Source organism: Bos indicus, chromosome 29, assembly GCF_029378745.1.
Source record: "Bos indicus isolate NIAB-ARS_2022 breed Sahiwal x Tharparkar chromosome 29, NIAB-ARS_B.indTharparkar_mat_pri_1.0, whole genome shotgun sequence".
In the NCBI taxonomy this organism is placed as follows: domain Eukaryota; kingdom Metazoa; phylum Chordata; class Mammalia; order Artiodactyla; family Bovidae; genus Bos; species Bos indicus.
In genome coordinates this window covers 26,921,762-26,938,373 of record NC_091788.1, presented here as the reverse complement: position 1 = coordinate 26,938,373, position 16,612 = coordinate 26,921,762, and the positions used below count along the sequence as shown (strand labels likewise).

General features: G+C 36.9%; 1 protein-coding gene across 1 annotated transcript; it reads left to right on the top strand.

Annotated features, from left to right (window-relative positions):
• Positions 1-8,252: 8,252 nt before the first annotated feature.
• LOC109554018 (olfactory receptor 6M1-like) lies at positions 8,253-9,200 on the top strand. The gene has a single exon (XM_019954328.2). The coding sequence runs from the start codon at positions 8,253-8,255 to the stop codon at positions 9,198-9,200; it is 948 nt and encodes a 315-aa protein (XP_019809887.2).
• The last annotated feature ends 7,412 nt before the right edge of the window (positions 9,201-16,612 follow it).

Here is a 16,612-nt window from a genome sequence, read left to right as displayed (position 1 = left end):
TCTTTTTTAAGGCTGAGTAGTATTCTAGTGTGTGTGTGTGTGTGTGTGTGTGTGTGTGTGTGCGTGTGTGTGTGTGTGCATGTGTGCATATCACATCTTCCATCTGTTGATGGGCACTTAGGGTGATTCCATATCTTGGCAACTGTAAATAATGCTACTCTGAACCGTGAACACGGGGTGCATGAGGTTTCCTCAAACACCACAGTGAAAGCTATTCACTCCTATAAGGAAGGCTGAGAGTGACCTAGGGGGTTCAAGATTGTCAGTTTCACCTAGATATACCATATGTCTCCACATCAAGTTGCCATAAAGGAAAAATTCTTTATGATCCTGATCCATTATCACAGATCAGATGATAACAGGTAGAGATGGAGCCCAGTTCAGTTCAGCCGCTCAGTCATGTCCAACTCTTTGCGACCCCCTGGACTGCAGCACATCAGGCTTCCCTGTCCATCACCAACTCCCGAAGCTTACTCAAACTCATGTCCATTGAGTCACTGATGCCATCCAACCATCTCATCCTCTGTCATCCCCTTCTCCTCCCACCTTCAATCTTTCCAACATCAAGGTCTTTTCCATTGAGTCAGTTCTTTGCATCAGGTGGCCAAAGTATTGGAGTTTCAGCTTCAGCATCAGTCCTTGCAATGAGTATTCAGGATTGATTTCCTTTAGGATTGACTGGTTGGATCTCCTTGCAGTCCAAGGGACTCTCAAGAGTCTTCTCTAACACCAGTTCAAAAGCATCAATTCTTCAGCTCTCAGCTTTCTTTATAGTCCAACTCTCACATCCATACATGACTACTGGAAAAACCATAGCCTTGACTAGACGGACCTTTGTTGGCAAAGTAATGTCTCTGCTTTTTAATATGCTGTCTAGGTTGGTCATAGCTTTTCTTCCAAGGAGCAAGTGTCTTTTAATTTCATGGCTGCAGTCACCATCTGCAGTGATTCTGGAGCCCAAGAAAATAGCTGAGAAGTATAAATAGATAACTGGCAGACATGTAATTAGAAATTCATAAAGAGAGATGATAGAAGGGGAAAAAAAGGTAAGTGCAATACTTTAAAGTGATAATGGCCAAGGACTGAAACTGCTCCAAAGAGTTAGGGGTAGAGTCCAGTATATACATGATTTTGGCTATGTACAATCCAGCATATATTATAGTAGAAGGTGGCTAGTGACTTAATCCTTGTAGAACTGGATGACAAGTGACACTTCTTGCTTTACTTAAATAGCTAAGGAAGGCATACAAATAACCAACAAGTACATGAGAAGGTGCTTGACATCACTAACCAACAGGGAAAGCAAGTCAAAGCCACAGTGAAATAACACCTCTTAGGATGGCTGTCATCAAGAAAGACAACAGATAACAAATGCTGACAAGCATGAGGAAAAAAGGGAACCCTTATGTATTGTTGGTGGAAATGTAAGTTGATATAGGTACTATACAACATAATATGGCGGTTCCTCAAATTTTTTAATAGAATAATCATAAGATCCAGTAATTCAATTCCTGAGTATATATTCAGAGGACAAAATCGGTATTTCAAAGAGATAGCTGTAATTTCATATTCACTAGCCAAGATATGTAAACAACGTAAGTGTCCACTTATGGATGAATGGATAAAGAAGATGAGATAGATGATATGTAGATAGATAATATTATTTATTAGTTATTCAAAATTTCAAAGAAGAAAATTCTGACTTTTGCCATAGCAGGGATGAAACTAGAGGACATTATGCTAACTGAAATTAGCCAGAAAAAGAAAGAGAAAAACTGTATGATCTCACTTACTACATGGAATAAAAATAAATCAAGTTCATAAAAACAAGAGAGTAGAATGGTGGTTACTAGTGTCTGGGAAATGGAGAGATAAGGAGATGCTGGTCAAAAGGCATAAACTTTCCATTATAAGATGAATAACCTCCGGGCATTCATAGATCATAGTGACAGTAGTTAATAATACTGTACTGTGTGCTTGATACATGGTAAGATGGTAGACTTTAAGATCTCACACACAAAAAAATCATAACTATGTGAGGGGAAGGATCTGTTCAATAACCCAACTGTGATATTCATTTCACAGAAGATGTGTGTGCTAAATCATCACATTGTACCCTGTAAACATGTCCAATTTACTGTGAAATATACCTCAACAAAGATGAAAAATGAAGATAAATTAGGTGATCCCACCATCTATGCACTTAAAAAAGAATCAACTGAAAAGACCAAGTATTTGCAATGGTGTGGAACAATGAGACTCTCACAGTGGCTGATACAAAGAAAAATAACAGAACAACTCTGGAAAACACCTTAACAGTTTCTTATAGCGTTAAACATATTTACCATGTGACTCGGTAATTGAACTCCCAGGAACGAGTCCAAAAGAAAGAACAACAAATATTCATATAGAAGCAAGAACTCAAATGTTCATAGAAGCTTAATTCATTATAAACAAAAATTGAAAATAACTCAGGTGCCCATTTTCTGGTGAACAAATAAAGAAACTGTGATGAAGAAACTACTGATGCCTAAAACACTCAGATTAAGCCCGGAGCCCAGGTTACATGAAAACTGTATTCTGCAGGTTGAGTTTATGTTTAGAAAGCTGAAAAATCAAAATTATATGTACAGAAAACACATCAGTGGTTGTCCAGTGCTTAGGTAGGGACATGACCGCATTGACCTGCAAAAGGCCACATGAAATATTTGAGGTAAAATAGATATTTTAAGCCACTGCTGTAATGGTGGTGGTGGCTATGTGACTATAAATTTGTCAAAAATCAACAAATTTATATCCTTAAACATGCCTGTTGTGTATAGATCACATCTCAATCAAATACTTTTTAAAAATATGTATATAGACATATAGCATATAAATAATCTCAGTTTGAAAAGCATCTTAATATGTTTTCAACATATTGCAAACATTTCTTATGTAAGTGTTCCAAGTTTTTAGTTCATTAACACTTTAAGCTTATCTCTAAGTTTTACTTTAAATAAACACCCAAGAGAGTCACTTAGGAGACCTTAACTTTCTAACTGTGATTAGTAACTTCAGTTCTAACATCCCAGGATTGCAATAATAATAATTAACCTTTTTTTTAATCCTAGAATCCCAAGAGCCATTCTAGACCAAACCTCTAAATATGACTGTAAAATCTGTAATACTGGAACCACTTCAATATCCAGAAACTAATATTATTTCCAGGGGAAAGAAAATAAAGTAGATATGTCTAAAATCAAGTCACAATATGCCTGATGAATGAACAGGAGTGACTAAACAAAATGAAGGAAGTTTTTAGACAGTTTGAATGAAAATATGAGTTTTTTGACGATCAAGATCATTGAAGTGAAATGATGTGCCTTTAGAAATAGTTTCACATCACTAGACAACAGAGACAGTACAGAATATTTTAGCACCAGACTATCTCATATGCCCTTTAGTTCTCTTCTAACCTAAGAGTCTGTGGTTTTGAGGAGTTCCACGTTTCTGGATGGAGCCACTGAAGATATAAAAATTAACTGAGTAGACAGGAAATTACACCCCTACAAGTGAGAAAAAAAATCTAAGATTTAGGAAGATTTCAGGCAGAAAGTCTTTGAGTCTTTTTGTCAGAGATAGAAACTGGAAGTCAGAGAACTTACTCTTAATGCACTGGGTCTGACTTTATCACTAAACTCCCTGGGTCTGACTTTATCAATAAACTCACCATTCTGCTTTGTTGGCAAAAATGTGATCCAGACAACATACTGCTTGAAACTCAGGAAAACATTCTGGATTAAGATTCACCAAATGTGTAAAATAGATGATTAAATAATACAATAACACTTGGAATTTAGTATTAGTCAAAACTTAGACTTTTTTCCTAGGAATAAGAAAAAACTGAAAAAAATCATCAGAGGTTATAGAAGGACAGATTTTCATTCAGTGGAGGTGGATGAAGTACTTCAGCAAAAACTGAATAACCGCTGGGTGTGATTTTGAAGAAAGAGATGTATATTATATGGAAAAGAGTCTCAGAGTAAGACTGAGAGAAACTTATATGGAATTCAAAGTTGAAGCAATAAAAGAATGTAAAGAATAATGGATGGAAGCCTTGAGAAGAAAATACCACAATTTTGAGGTTCTTAACATATTTGAATGAAGAAAATATCAGCTGTTCTACAATCAGTATAATGTAAGTACATTTTATTTTGCATGTATCTATATTTATATTTTACACAGTCTGAGTCTTAATACATGGGTTTGCATGTGTATTTTGTAAGTTAAAGTCCAATTACTGCCCTGCCAAAAAAATTAGTGATGGCAAAGTCAAATGTAATACCTTTACTATAACTATGTAAATTCATGTGTTTAATGTACCTCAATTACAATTGAACTTTTTCACATTTTCCTGATAGCATCTCAGATATACCCATCTCCACATCTTAGTCCTTCTCTCTTCATCCTTCCTCAGCCCTATGTTCTTAAAGACATATTGAACATCAAGGTTAGGACCATCAATCTGACATGACAGCCATCCTCATTTTAGAGATGAGGAAGACAAGACCCAGGCTGCTTTAGAGTCTTATTAAAGATCTTGACCTTCTAAATGGCCAAACAAGAAATACAACACAAGTTCTCTGATTCCAAGACCTGCTATACTCCCCATCTTTTTCCTATGGCCAAATTCTTGAAATGTGCAATTTTATGCAAATTTTCAGGATCCACAGAAAAAATGGTAGTGAGGAAAATGACCAGAAAAAGAAAGCCTACGTTTGTCAAGGTTATAATTAAATTGTAATACACAGGTTGTCAAGGTCCAGAACCTTTCGTGCTGGACATGATGGGACCCTGAGATCTAATACAGACCATTTGTAATAGAAAAGGCTAACACAAACTTGGGGGGGGCGGTTTACTATCATGAATTTGAGAGACTCTACAGAGGAGAGCATTTTTAATTTTTCTCAGAGAAGTGTATTTTACCTAAATAAGGCCAAATAGAAAGTTCCCAATCTCATTTTTTCCCAAAAGTATATGATCCTGTGACAACCATGGCAAAGAGCAACTCTGAGTTCAAACATCCCATATTTTTATTGTTAAAAAATGGCATAATACTTTGAAGATATCAAATTATTCAAATTTTACAATATCAGAGTGAAATTAGGTTCCTATCAGGGCCATCAAAGACTATATAGGCTAGAAGAAAAATAGAGGATATTATAGAGGAGGTTTACTAGATAAATGGAAGAATAAATAGAATAGATGAGATGTAGATTCGTGAACACCTACTGTATTCTGTTAAGATACCTGTCAGTCTCCTGCTCAGTGATGAAGGTGTGGAGGGCTAAAGAAAGGGAAGGTTAAAATGTTTCTACTTCTCTATAAAGTGTGTTCTATGTTATTATTAGACTAAACCTCAATATGAACAACTTCCCTATAGCTCAAATGGTAAAGAATCTACCTGCAATGAAGGAGCCCAGGGTTTGATCCCTGGGTCAGAAAGATCCTCTAGAGAAGGGAACGGCAATCCACTCCAGTAAACTTGCCTGAATCCCATGGACAGAGAAGCCTGGCGGGCTACAGTCCGTGGGGTCGCAAAGAGTCAGACTCAAGTGAGCAACTAATATACACACACACACACACACAAACCTCAATAACATTAAGACTTTTTCACCGATACAATTATGACTTTCCTGCAGTAGTAAACAGCTGAGAGATTTATTATCTGGGTGCAGGAGCAGTAGGGGAGGAGTGAATATTAGAATATTTGTGATGGAAAGAGTTCCTACTGGTATCAAGACCTTATTTCAGTTGGTGAGACTCTTCAGAGAACTTTGATAACATGAAAATGAAACAAATTTCCTTGAAACAATTTGGAAGATTATGAGAGAAATGTAATAATGCATCTTGCAATTGTACACTGTTCTCTTTCATACTAGATTTTTTCCTTCCTGAGACCCTGTCTCTAAACCCTGAAAGATCAATTAGTCACCTTGGTGTTTGGGTTCCTTTCTCATGCCTAGCTTTAACATTTTAGCAATCAGTTATTTATTAATAGAACTACATGGATGCCACATTATCAGCAAAAGAAAAGATGACATTCACCAGGAGGGTACAGTTATAATACAATCTGTATTTGATACATGAAATGCAGGCTCCTGAGTTTACCTTTGCTGAGCAGCTGCAACCTTTTGCATGGGGGGGAGTGCATCAATTCTGATCTATTTATTTAATAAAATATGAGTGCTGTTTGTGCCCAAAGAATAGTCGCTTGAGTAGAAAGGATGCTGACCCTCACTGGAAGTAAAAGATGTATTTAGACTGGAAAGGAATATGTAGGTGATCAATACTCATTTATAGATGTAGGGCCAAGGATTAAAAAGAACATAAAAAGAGCTCTCCTACAAGTCAAGTTGTTCAGATCCAATTATGTTCAAAATTTACTCTTTTATTTTTTTACATTTATTGTGCACTTTATTTCTTTTTTTTAAATGTGTAGTAATTTTATTTTTTTTACTCTTAAATGGATGGAAGCTATTATGCATTTTGTAAAGGAATTTACTTACTCAGAAATGTCAAATAATTCTACAAAACCAATGTTTCCTAATTTAAAACAGGGAAGATGAGTACTAAACTCTTACTATTAAAATAATACAGATTGTTTGATTTGTACAATAAATAAGTATTGAACAGAAATGAAGAAGCAAATGAAGGGGCAGAAAAAGTCACAGCCAAATTTTCAGATGGAAATTTGCTCAGAAAAGCATGTCTTTAAAGCAAAGACAGCGGCTAGGAGTTATGTATCCCAACTAGAGCCTGAGGAAAATGCTTTCCTTTAAAGAGGAACCAGGTGGGCTCTAAGCTTAGAAAGAACCCAGCTCAGGGTTCATAATTTTCTTCTTTTAACTTGAAACTAAAAGATTATTCACAAAATATTACAACAAAGGACAGTGGGTTGACTGCATTCTATAGGCATGCAATAGATATTCAGCAAATTTGAGCAGTATCCAGAGATTAAGCTGAATGCTTCAAACACTATCTGCAGCCTTTATATTTATTTTTTATTTTTTGGCTGCAATGTGAAGCCATGTGGGATCTTAGTTCCCAGACCACTGGACCATCAGGGAAGGCTCTCTGTGGCCATTTTTGAACTACTATTAATAATGTGATCATCCAGTGGCTGAAAAGAATATATGGTATGGAAGTCTTATTTGCAGAAACCTGTTTAGAATCATTTGGAGAATGGGAGGGTAAAGTCTATTCTCCACGTAGCCATAGACATAACATTGCAAAGAACAAAAGAGAAGAACATGGACCATTTGCCCAAAGATGTTTTTCAAAATATATAAAATTGGTTTCACAAATTATGATACATATATTATTGACCTTGTATATTATACATACATATGATACATATATTATTAGTTCCATAACAGTGTAGATATTTTAAAACATATATGATTATAGCAAATTTTTAAAAATAAAAACCATAGGGAATTCCCTGGCAGTCCAGTGGTTAGGACCCAGTGCTCTCACTGCCAGGTTCAGTCCCTGGTTGAGGAACTAAGATATTGCAAGGCTCGAAGCAAGGCCAAAAAAATTAAATAAATAAATACCGCAGAACTTTATGGAGAATTCAATTACTACTAAATTAAAATAATATGTGCCCAACCTGATATTATATTAACTCAACACATAATACCAATAACAAATGTAAGTATCAATAGAAACAAAGATATATTTCCTCTCATTTGACTGTACAATTTTCATTTCTCTGCTCTTTGATTTAAGCAATACCTGAAAAGTTGAAAAAAATCCTCAAGGAAGCTAACTCGGCTTTATTAACTTTCCGTTTTCTCCATTTTCCAAATTGATTGACTGGATTCTCAAGTAGGTTTCTCCTCTTATGCTCAGAACTTAGCTTGGAAAACAGTAGGTCAGAAAGAGGAAAGTAGAAAATAAGCATTGTATAAAAAAGAATAAAAAAGTCACCAAGCTTTAGGGAACTATGAAGATAGTTTCCATCAACCAAAAATTTTAAATATGGGAAGACTGTTTGGAGAACGAGTGTCATTTATCCAAGATCCTACATTTACTAGGGTCAGAGACAGGATGGAAACAAATAACTCTTTACTCTCCATTCAGAGCTCTTTCTACTGCATCTTTTCGATGCTATTGGGAGTTTAAAACCTATTTATTCTGACTCTCATCTTTATATTCAGTTATTTTTTTTTCAGAGGCATGCTGCCCACCTTGCTCTGCACTCAATGGATGTGCAGAATCAGACCACGGTGACCGAATTTATCCTGACCGCCTTCCCTGCTCTCCAGAAGCTTCAGATTTTCCTCTTCGTGGTCCTCTTGTTTACTTACATGCTCACTCTAACTGGAAATGGAGTCATCATTTCCCTAATATGGGCTGATAATCGCCTCCAAACCCCAATGTACTTCTTCCTCAGTAATTTGTCATTTTTGGACATTTTATTCACTAGCTCAGTTACCCCAAAACTGTTATCCTTTCTCCTCAACGACAGGAAGACCATATCTCTTGCAGGCTGCATCAGCCAAACATACTTCTTCTTCTTCCTGGGGACCGTGGAGTTCATCCTGCTGGTGGTGATGTCCTTTGACCGCTATGTGGCCATCTGTAAGCCCCTGCGCTACACCATCATCATGAACAGCAGGGCGTGTCTCCTGCTGGTTCTGGGCTGCTGGGTGGGGGCCTTCCTGTCCGTGCTCTGCCCAGTCATTCTGCTGTCCAGGCTGCCCTTCTGCCATACGGAGATTAATCACTTCTTCTGTGACATCGCCCCTCTGCTGCAGGTGGCCTGCATAGACACTCATTTCCTTGAGATGATGAGCTTCCTCTTGTCTTCTCTCATCCTCCTGACCTCACTGCTCATCACCACCGTGTCCTACACCTACATCATCTCTACCATCCTGAGCATCCCCTCGGCCCAAGGGCGTCAGAAAGCCTTTTCCACCTGTGCTTCTCACATCACTGTCGTTTCTATTGCCTATGGGAGCAACATCTTCATGTATGTGAGACCCAGCCAGAGTCATTCCCTGCAATTTGATAAAGTGACTGCTGTCCTCACCATAATGGTGACCCCTCTCTTGAACCCCTTCATTTATAGTCTAAGGAATGAAAAGGTAAAGGAAGTTTTGAGAGATGCAGTCAACAAAATTGTGTCCTTATTGCACAGGAAACCTTGAAAGGTTGCTTGCTAAGAATGGCTTTTCCAACTCTTGGACACAATATGGAGTAAGGCATGCTTGAAGACCATAAAATCAAAAATATGTAAGAAGAAATGAAAAAGTTTCGTGCCTCATCTGATGCAAAGTATTATAGTCAAGGTCCAGAGCAGACAAGTCAGACATCAAGAAAATAATATGGTCTGAACCTTAATTGGGCCGTCTCACACACAGAACTGAATGAATTAAAGAAAAATATTGAACTAGAGTCAGAAAACCTTAATTTTAAGCCTGACTCTATCACTTTTTTATCAGGTAACAAGTAACCTCTCTGATCTTAGTTTCTCATCTGTGGAATGGGGAATATGGTTTGTGCTTTTCCTTTTTCTTTTTTTTAGTTAAAGTAGGGTTAACAGAGATAGTCTAAGTCATGTAACTACATGTAACTAAAAGTGAATCTTCTGAGTGTTTTAAGAATTTACAAGATAATGGGAAGCATCCCTAACAGCCAAATACTGTAAATAATAATAATACAAAAACAGGGAAGAAGAGTAACATAAACTTGTGTTTGTACATGTAATTAAGCATGTACATTTAACCCTCTTAACCTTGAAAGCAGATTTTTCTTTTCTTTTCTTTCTTTCTTTTTTTTTTTTTTTTTTTTTCCATGCACCACCTCAGCTTGAGGGCTCTTGGTTCCACAACCAGGGATTGAACTCTTGACAGTGAAAGCATGGAGTCCTAACTACTGGACTGCCAGGGAATTCCTAAGAAGCTGATGTTTTTATCTCCATTTTACAGAGGAGAAAACTGAGGTTCACTGAGATTAAGTGTCTTTCCCCAACTACATCACTAGTTTTTAAAATATATATATAATTATATGCATATATACAGGTACAATGGGGACAAGCATCTAAAAAGAGAGCCTAAGAGACTTTCTGAGCAATCCAGTGGTTAAAACTCTGTGCTCCCAAAGCAGGGGACAAGGGTTCAATCCCTGGTCAGGGAACTAAGATCCTGCATCCTGCATGGGATGGCCAAAAAGATAAAAAAATAAATTTAAAAAAAGAGAGAGTTTAGGAAAAGGGAGAAGACAATAGGCATCTCAGAGATCAAAATTAAGTCATTACCAGCGTGGTCATGAATCTTCCAGCTAGACAAACAAAGATGAAAACCTTAAGAATTGGCAGAGAATCTGTCATGCAAGATCAGGAAGAGAAAGTACTGTCTTCAAAATGGATTCAGCATATTATAAAAGAACAATATCCAAAAAGAAAGAATATTGTCTGTCAAAAGGTAGAGCAGTGGACAAATGTTTACAGATCACAGGAAGGTAGAAGGGGACATTTCCTGGTGGTCCAGTGGTTAGGAATCTGCACTTTCACTGCCGAGAGTCTGGGTTCAGTCCCACAAAAGTAGAACAGAATCATCAGGAATGAAGCATTCACATAATTTTCTGCTCTGTATTCATACTCAGACATTAATTAAGATGGGGTCTTGAGATCTACTACATTTGTGTCCTATTGATGCCATAACAAAATTAGCACCTAAAAAAGTACAAATTGACTATCTTAGAGTTCTGTAGCTCAGAAGTCCAATACAGGTCTCACCAAACTAACATCTGCAGACTGCATTCCTATTTAGAGGCCCTAGAGGAAAATCCATTTCCTTCTTATTTTGGGTTGTTCTTGAAATTTAGGACCAAGGTCCTAGTATGCTGCTGCTGCCAGCTATCAGCCAAGGACCAGTCCTAGTTTCTAGAAGGTACTGCAGTCCTTGACTCATGACCCCCTCTCCCTTCACCTTAAAGCTAACAACAGGGGAGGGGCAAGCCTTTCTCTGATGTGTCAGATCTCTGCTCCTTCCTTTTCCATCTCCTCTCTGACTCAGCTGGAAAAGGTTCTTCCTTTTTAAGGACTCATTTCCCTGGACTGAGTCCAGGCAAATAATCCACAATAATGTCACCAACACAAAGTCTACATCCTGAGTTACTTCTGTAAAATCCATTTTGCAACTAAAGTAGCATACAAGTGACCCTCCACATCCATGGGTTCCATACTTACTGATTCAACCCACCATCAATCAAAAGTATTCTAAAAATAATTAAATTCCAGAAACTACCAAAAAGCAAAATTTAAACTTACCACGTGCTGGCAACTATTTAAATACCATTTACATTATTAGCTTTTATAGGTAATTTAGACATGATGTAAAGCTTCAGGAGAATGTGCACAGGTTTTTTAGGCAAACATTGGAGAAGGAAATGGCAACCCACTCCAGTGTTCTTGCCTGGAGAATCCCAGGGATGGGGGAGCCTGGTGGGCTGCTGTCTATGGGGTTGCACAGAGTCAGACGTGACTGAAGCGACTTAGCAGCAGCAGCAGCAAGCCATTTTATATATGGTGGCTTCCCTGTAGGCTCAGCAGTAGAGAATCTGCCTGCCAACGCAGGAGACAAAAGAGACACAGGTTCGATTCCTCGGGGGGCGGGGGGGGGGGAGATCCCCTGGAGAAGAAAATGGCAACCCACTCCAGTATTCTTGACTGAGAAACCCCATGAACAGAGAGCCTGGTGGGCTACAGTCAATGGGGGTCACAAAAGAGTCAGATGACAATAAAAACAACTATGCTATTTTATACAAGGGTCCTGGACCCGACCCCCTTCAAATACCAAGGGACAAGTGTACTCATAGATTCTGAAGATTGAACAAGAATTACCTTTAGGTGCCATTATTCTACTTACCAGGGCTTCTCTGGTGGCTCAGATGGTAAAGAATCTCCCTGCAATGCAGTAGACACAGATTCAATCCCTTTATTGGGAAGATTCCCTGGAAAAGGGAATGGCTACCCACTCCACCAATGTTAAATCGCTAGTGCTAATAATGCAAGGATGTAAAAGTAAAGAACAGGATGTTTTCTTAAAGCCAATAGTAACTTCTAAACTCTGTATTTCATCACTTGAAACCAGAAGAATTTACAAGCCCCAGGAAATGAAAGATTAGTGAAAAGCAGCAAAATATCTGGAAAATCCTTATTATAATGGTTATGTTTGTTTCTACTTAAATCATGGTTACATAAAATTTTATAAATTCATATTGACCAATATTTGAGAGAAACTTTATCTGTAAATTTTTGATCACCCTCTAATTGATTTGTCATTTCCAATGGCCTATATTTATACTTTTGAAAAAGTTAATTTATATGCAAAATGAAAATTAATTTTATATAATGCTATTTTAACTGAAGTGTTAAATCAGAAAAACCAAAGATAAATACAAGTAAAAGACAGCTGAATGAAGGTTGGAGACCAATTCTTGTAACTCTGCTTATATCCTAATTCATTAGTAAATCCATTTCAGTTATTTAACCTGAATTGTTATTAAAATGCAGTGATTTTGCGACAAAAAAAAATCATTGTTAGGTGAAAATAAATACAGTTGGCATTTTTCACTGTTTTAACTTTTTAATGAATTCCCATGTTACTCAAAAGTCCCATACTGAGATCATTAACATAGCAAAGAAAGTCTTCAGCAAATAAGGTAGTTTAAACATAATTCAGTGAGGCTGGCCCAGGGTTGAACCAGCCTTGAAACTGAAAGTACAAAGACTTCATAAACTCTTAAAAATAGTGTAAATATTTCTGATTACAGTTTCAATTTCCATGCTGGTGATGAATCTGTTAAGATTTTCTATTTCTTAGGGCTGAAATTAATGCAAAAGAAACAAAAGAGACCATAGCAAAAATCAACAAAGCCAAAAGCTGGTTCTTTGAAAGGATAAATAAGATTGACAAACCATTAGCCAGACTCATCAAGAAACAAAGGGAGAAAAATCAAATCAATAAAATTAGAAATGAAAATGGAGAGATCACCACAGACAACACAGAAATACAAAGGATCATAAGAGACTACTATCAACAATTATATGCCAATAAAATGGACAACGTGGAAGAAATGGACAAACTCTTAGAAAAGTACAACTTTCCAAAACTGGACCAGGAAGAAATAGAAAATCTTAACAGACCCATCACAAGCATGGAAATTGAAGCTGTAATCAAAAATCTTCCAGCAAACAAAAGCCCAGGTCCAGACGGCTTCACAGCTGAATTCTACCAAAAACTTAGAGATGACCTAACACCTATCCTGCTCAAACTCTTCCAGAAAATTTCAGAGGAAGGTAAACTTCCAAACTCAATCTATGAGGCCACCATCACCCTAATACCAAAACCTGACAAAGATCCCACAAAAAAAGAAAACTACAGGCCAATATCACTGATGAACATAGATGCAAAAATCCTTAACAAAATTCTAGCAATCAGAATCCAACAACACATTAAAAAGATCATACATCATGACCAAGTGGGCTTTATCCCAGGGATGCAAGGATTCTTCAATATCCACAAATCAGTCAATGTTATACACCACATTAACAAATTGAAAAATAAAAACCATATGATTATCTCAATAGATGCAGAGAAAGCCTTTGACAAAATTCAACATCCATTTATGATAAGAAGTCTCCAGAAAGCAGGAATAGAAGGAACATACCTCAACATAATAAAAGCTATATATGACAAACCCTCAGCAAACATTATCCTCAATGGTGAAAAATTGAAAGCATTTCCTCTAAAGTCAGGAACAAGACAAGGGTGCCCACTTTCACCATTACTATTCAACATAGTTTTGGAAGTTTTGGCCACAGCAATCAGAGCAGAAAAAGAAATAAAAGGAATCCAAATTGGAAAAGAAGAAGTAAAACTCTCACTGTTTGCAGATGACAGGATCCTCTACATAGAAAACCCTAAAGACTCCACCAGAAAATTATTAGAACTAATCAATGATTATAGTAAAGTTGCAGGATATAAAATCAACACACAGAAATCCCTTACATTCCTATACACTAATAATGAGAAAACTGAAAGAGAAATTAAGGAAACAATTCCATTCACCATTGCAACGGAAAGAATAAAATACTTAGGAATATATCTACCTAAAGAAACTAAAGACCTATATATAGAAAACTATAAAACACTGGTGAAAGAAATCAAAGAGGACACTAATAGATGGAGAAATATACCATGTTCATGGATTGGAAGAATCAATATAGTGAAAATGAGTGTACTACCCAAAGTAATTTATAGATTCAATGCAATCCCTATTAAGCTACCAACGGTATTCTTCACAGAGCTAGAACAAATAATTTCACAATTTGTATGGAAATACAAAAAACCTCGAATAGCCAAAGCTATCTTGAGAAAGAAGAATGGAACTGGAGGAATCAACCTACCTGAATTCAGGCTCTATTACAAAGCCACAGTCATCAAGACAGTATGGTACTGGTTCAAAGACAGAAATATTGATCAATGGAACAAAATAGAAAGCCCAGAGATAAATCCACACACATATGGACACCTTATCTTTGACAAAGGAGGCAAGAATATACAATGGATTAAAGACAATCTCTTTAACAAGTGGTGCTGGGAAAACTGGTCAACCACTTGTAAAAGAATGAAACTAGAACACTTTCTAACACCCTACACAAAAATAAACTCAAAATGGATTAAAGATCTCAACGTAAGACCAGAAACTATAAAACTCCTAGAGGAGAACATAGGCAAAACACTCTCCGACATAAACCACAGCAGGATCCTCTATGACCCACCTCCCAGAATATTGGAAATAAAAGCAAAAATAAACAAATGGGACCTAATTAAACTTAAAAGCTTCTGCGCAACAAAGGAAATTATTAGCAAGGTGAAAAGACAGCCTTCAGAATGGGAGAAAATAATAGCAAATGAAGCAACCGACAAACAACTAATCTCAAAAATATACAAGCAACTCCTACAGCTCAATTCCAGAAAAATAAATGACCCAATCAAAAAATGGGCCAAAGAACTAAATAGACATTTCTCCAAAGAAGACATACAGATGGCTAACAAACACATGAAAAGATGCTCAACATCACTCATTATCAGAGAAATGCAAATCAAAACCACTATGAGGTACCATTTCACGCCAGTCAGAATGGCTGCAATCCAAAAGTCTACAAGCAATAAATGCTGGAGAGGGTGTGGAGAAAAGGGAACCCTCTTACACTGTTGGTGGGAATGCAAACTAGTACAGCCACTATGGAGAACAGTGTGGAGATTCCTTAAAAAACTGGAAATAGAACTGCCTTATGATCCAGCAATCCCACTGCTGGGCATACACACTGAGGAAACCAGAAGGGAAAGAGACACGTGTACCCCAATGTTCATCGCAGCACTGTTTATAATAACCAGCACATGGAAGCAACCTAGATGCCCATCAGCAGATGAATAGATAAGAAAGCTGTGGTACATATACACAATGGAGTATTACTCAGCCATTAAAAAGAATACATTAGAATCAGTTCTAATGAGATGGATGAAACTGGAACCTATTATACAGAGTGAAGTAAGCCAGAAAGAAAAACACCAATACAGTATACTAATGCATATATATGGAATTTAGAAAGATGGTAACAATAACCCTGTGTACAAGACAGCAAAAGAGACATTGATGTATAGATCAGTCTTATGGACTCTGTGGGAGAGGGAGAGGGTGGGGAGATTTGGGAGAATAGCATTGAAACATGTATAATATCATGTATGAAATGAGTCGCCAGTCCAAGTTCGATGCACGATACTGGATGCTTGGTGCTGGTGCACTGGGACGACCCAGAGGGAGGGTATGGGGAGGGAGGAGGGAGGAGGGAGGAGGGTTCAGGATGGGGAACACAGGTATACCTGTGGCGGATTCATTTCAATATTTGGCAAAACTAATACAATATTGTAAAGTTTAAAAATAAAATAAAATAAAAAGATTTTCTATTTCTTCCTGGTTCAATTTTGGAAAGTTGTACTTTTCTAAAAATTTGTCCATTTCTTCCAAGTTGTCTGTTTTATTTGCATATAGTTGCTGTAATAGTCTCTTGTGATCCTTTGTATTTCTGTGTTGTCTGTTGTGATCTCTCCATTTTCATTTCTAATTTTGTTGATTTGATTTTTCTCCTTTTGTTTCTTGATGAGTCTGGCTAATGGTTTGTCTATGTTATTTATCTTCTCAAAGAACCAGTTTTTGGTTTTGTTGATTATTGCTATGTTCTCTTTTGTTTCTTTTGCATTTATTTCTGTCCTAATTTTTAAGATTTCTTTCCTTCAACTAACCCTGGGGTTCACAATTTTTTCCTTTTCAAGGTGCTTTAGAGTAGAGTTAAGTTATTTATTTGACTTTTTTCTTGTTTCTTGAGGTAAGCCTGTATTTGAAACTGTAATCAGAAATCTTCAAACAAACAAAACCCCAGGACCAGATGGCTCCACAGCTGAATTTTACCAAAAATTTAGAGAAGACCTAACACCTATCCTACTCAAACTCTTCTAGAAAATTTCAGAGGAAGGTAAACTTTCAAACTCAT

What these genes read in the sequence shown, in the direction of transcription:
- LOC109554018 (XM_019954328.2), top strand. Translation starts at nt 8,253, where the DNA reads ATGGATGTGCAGAATCAGACCACGGTGACCGAATTTATCCTGACCGCC.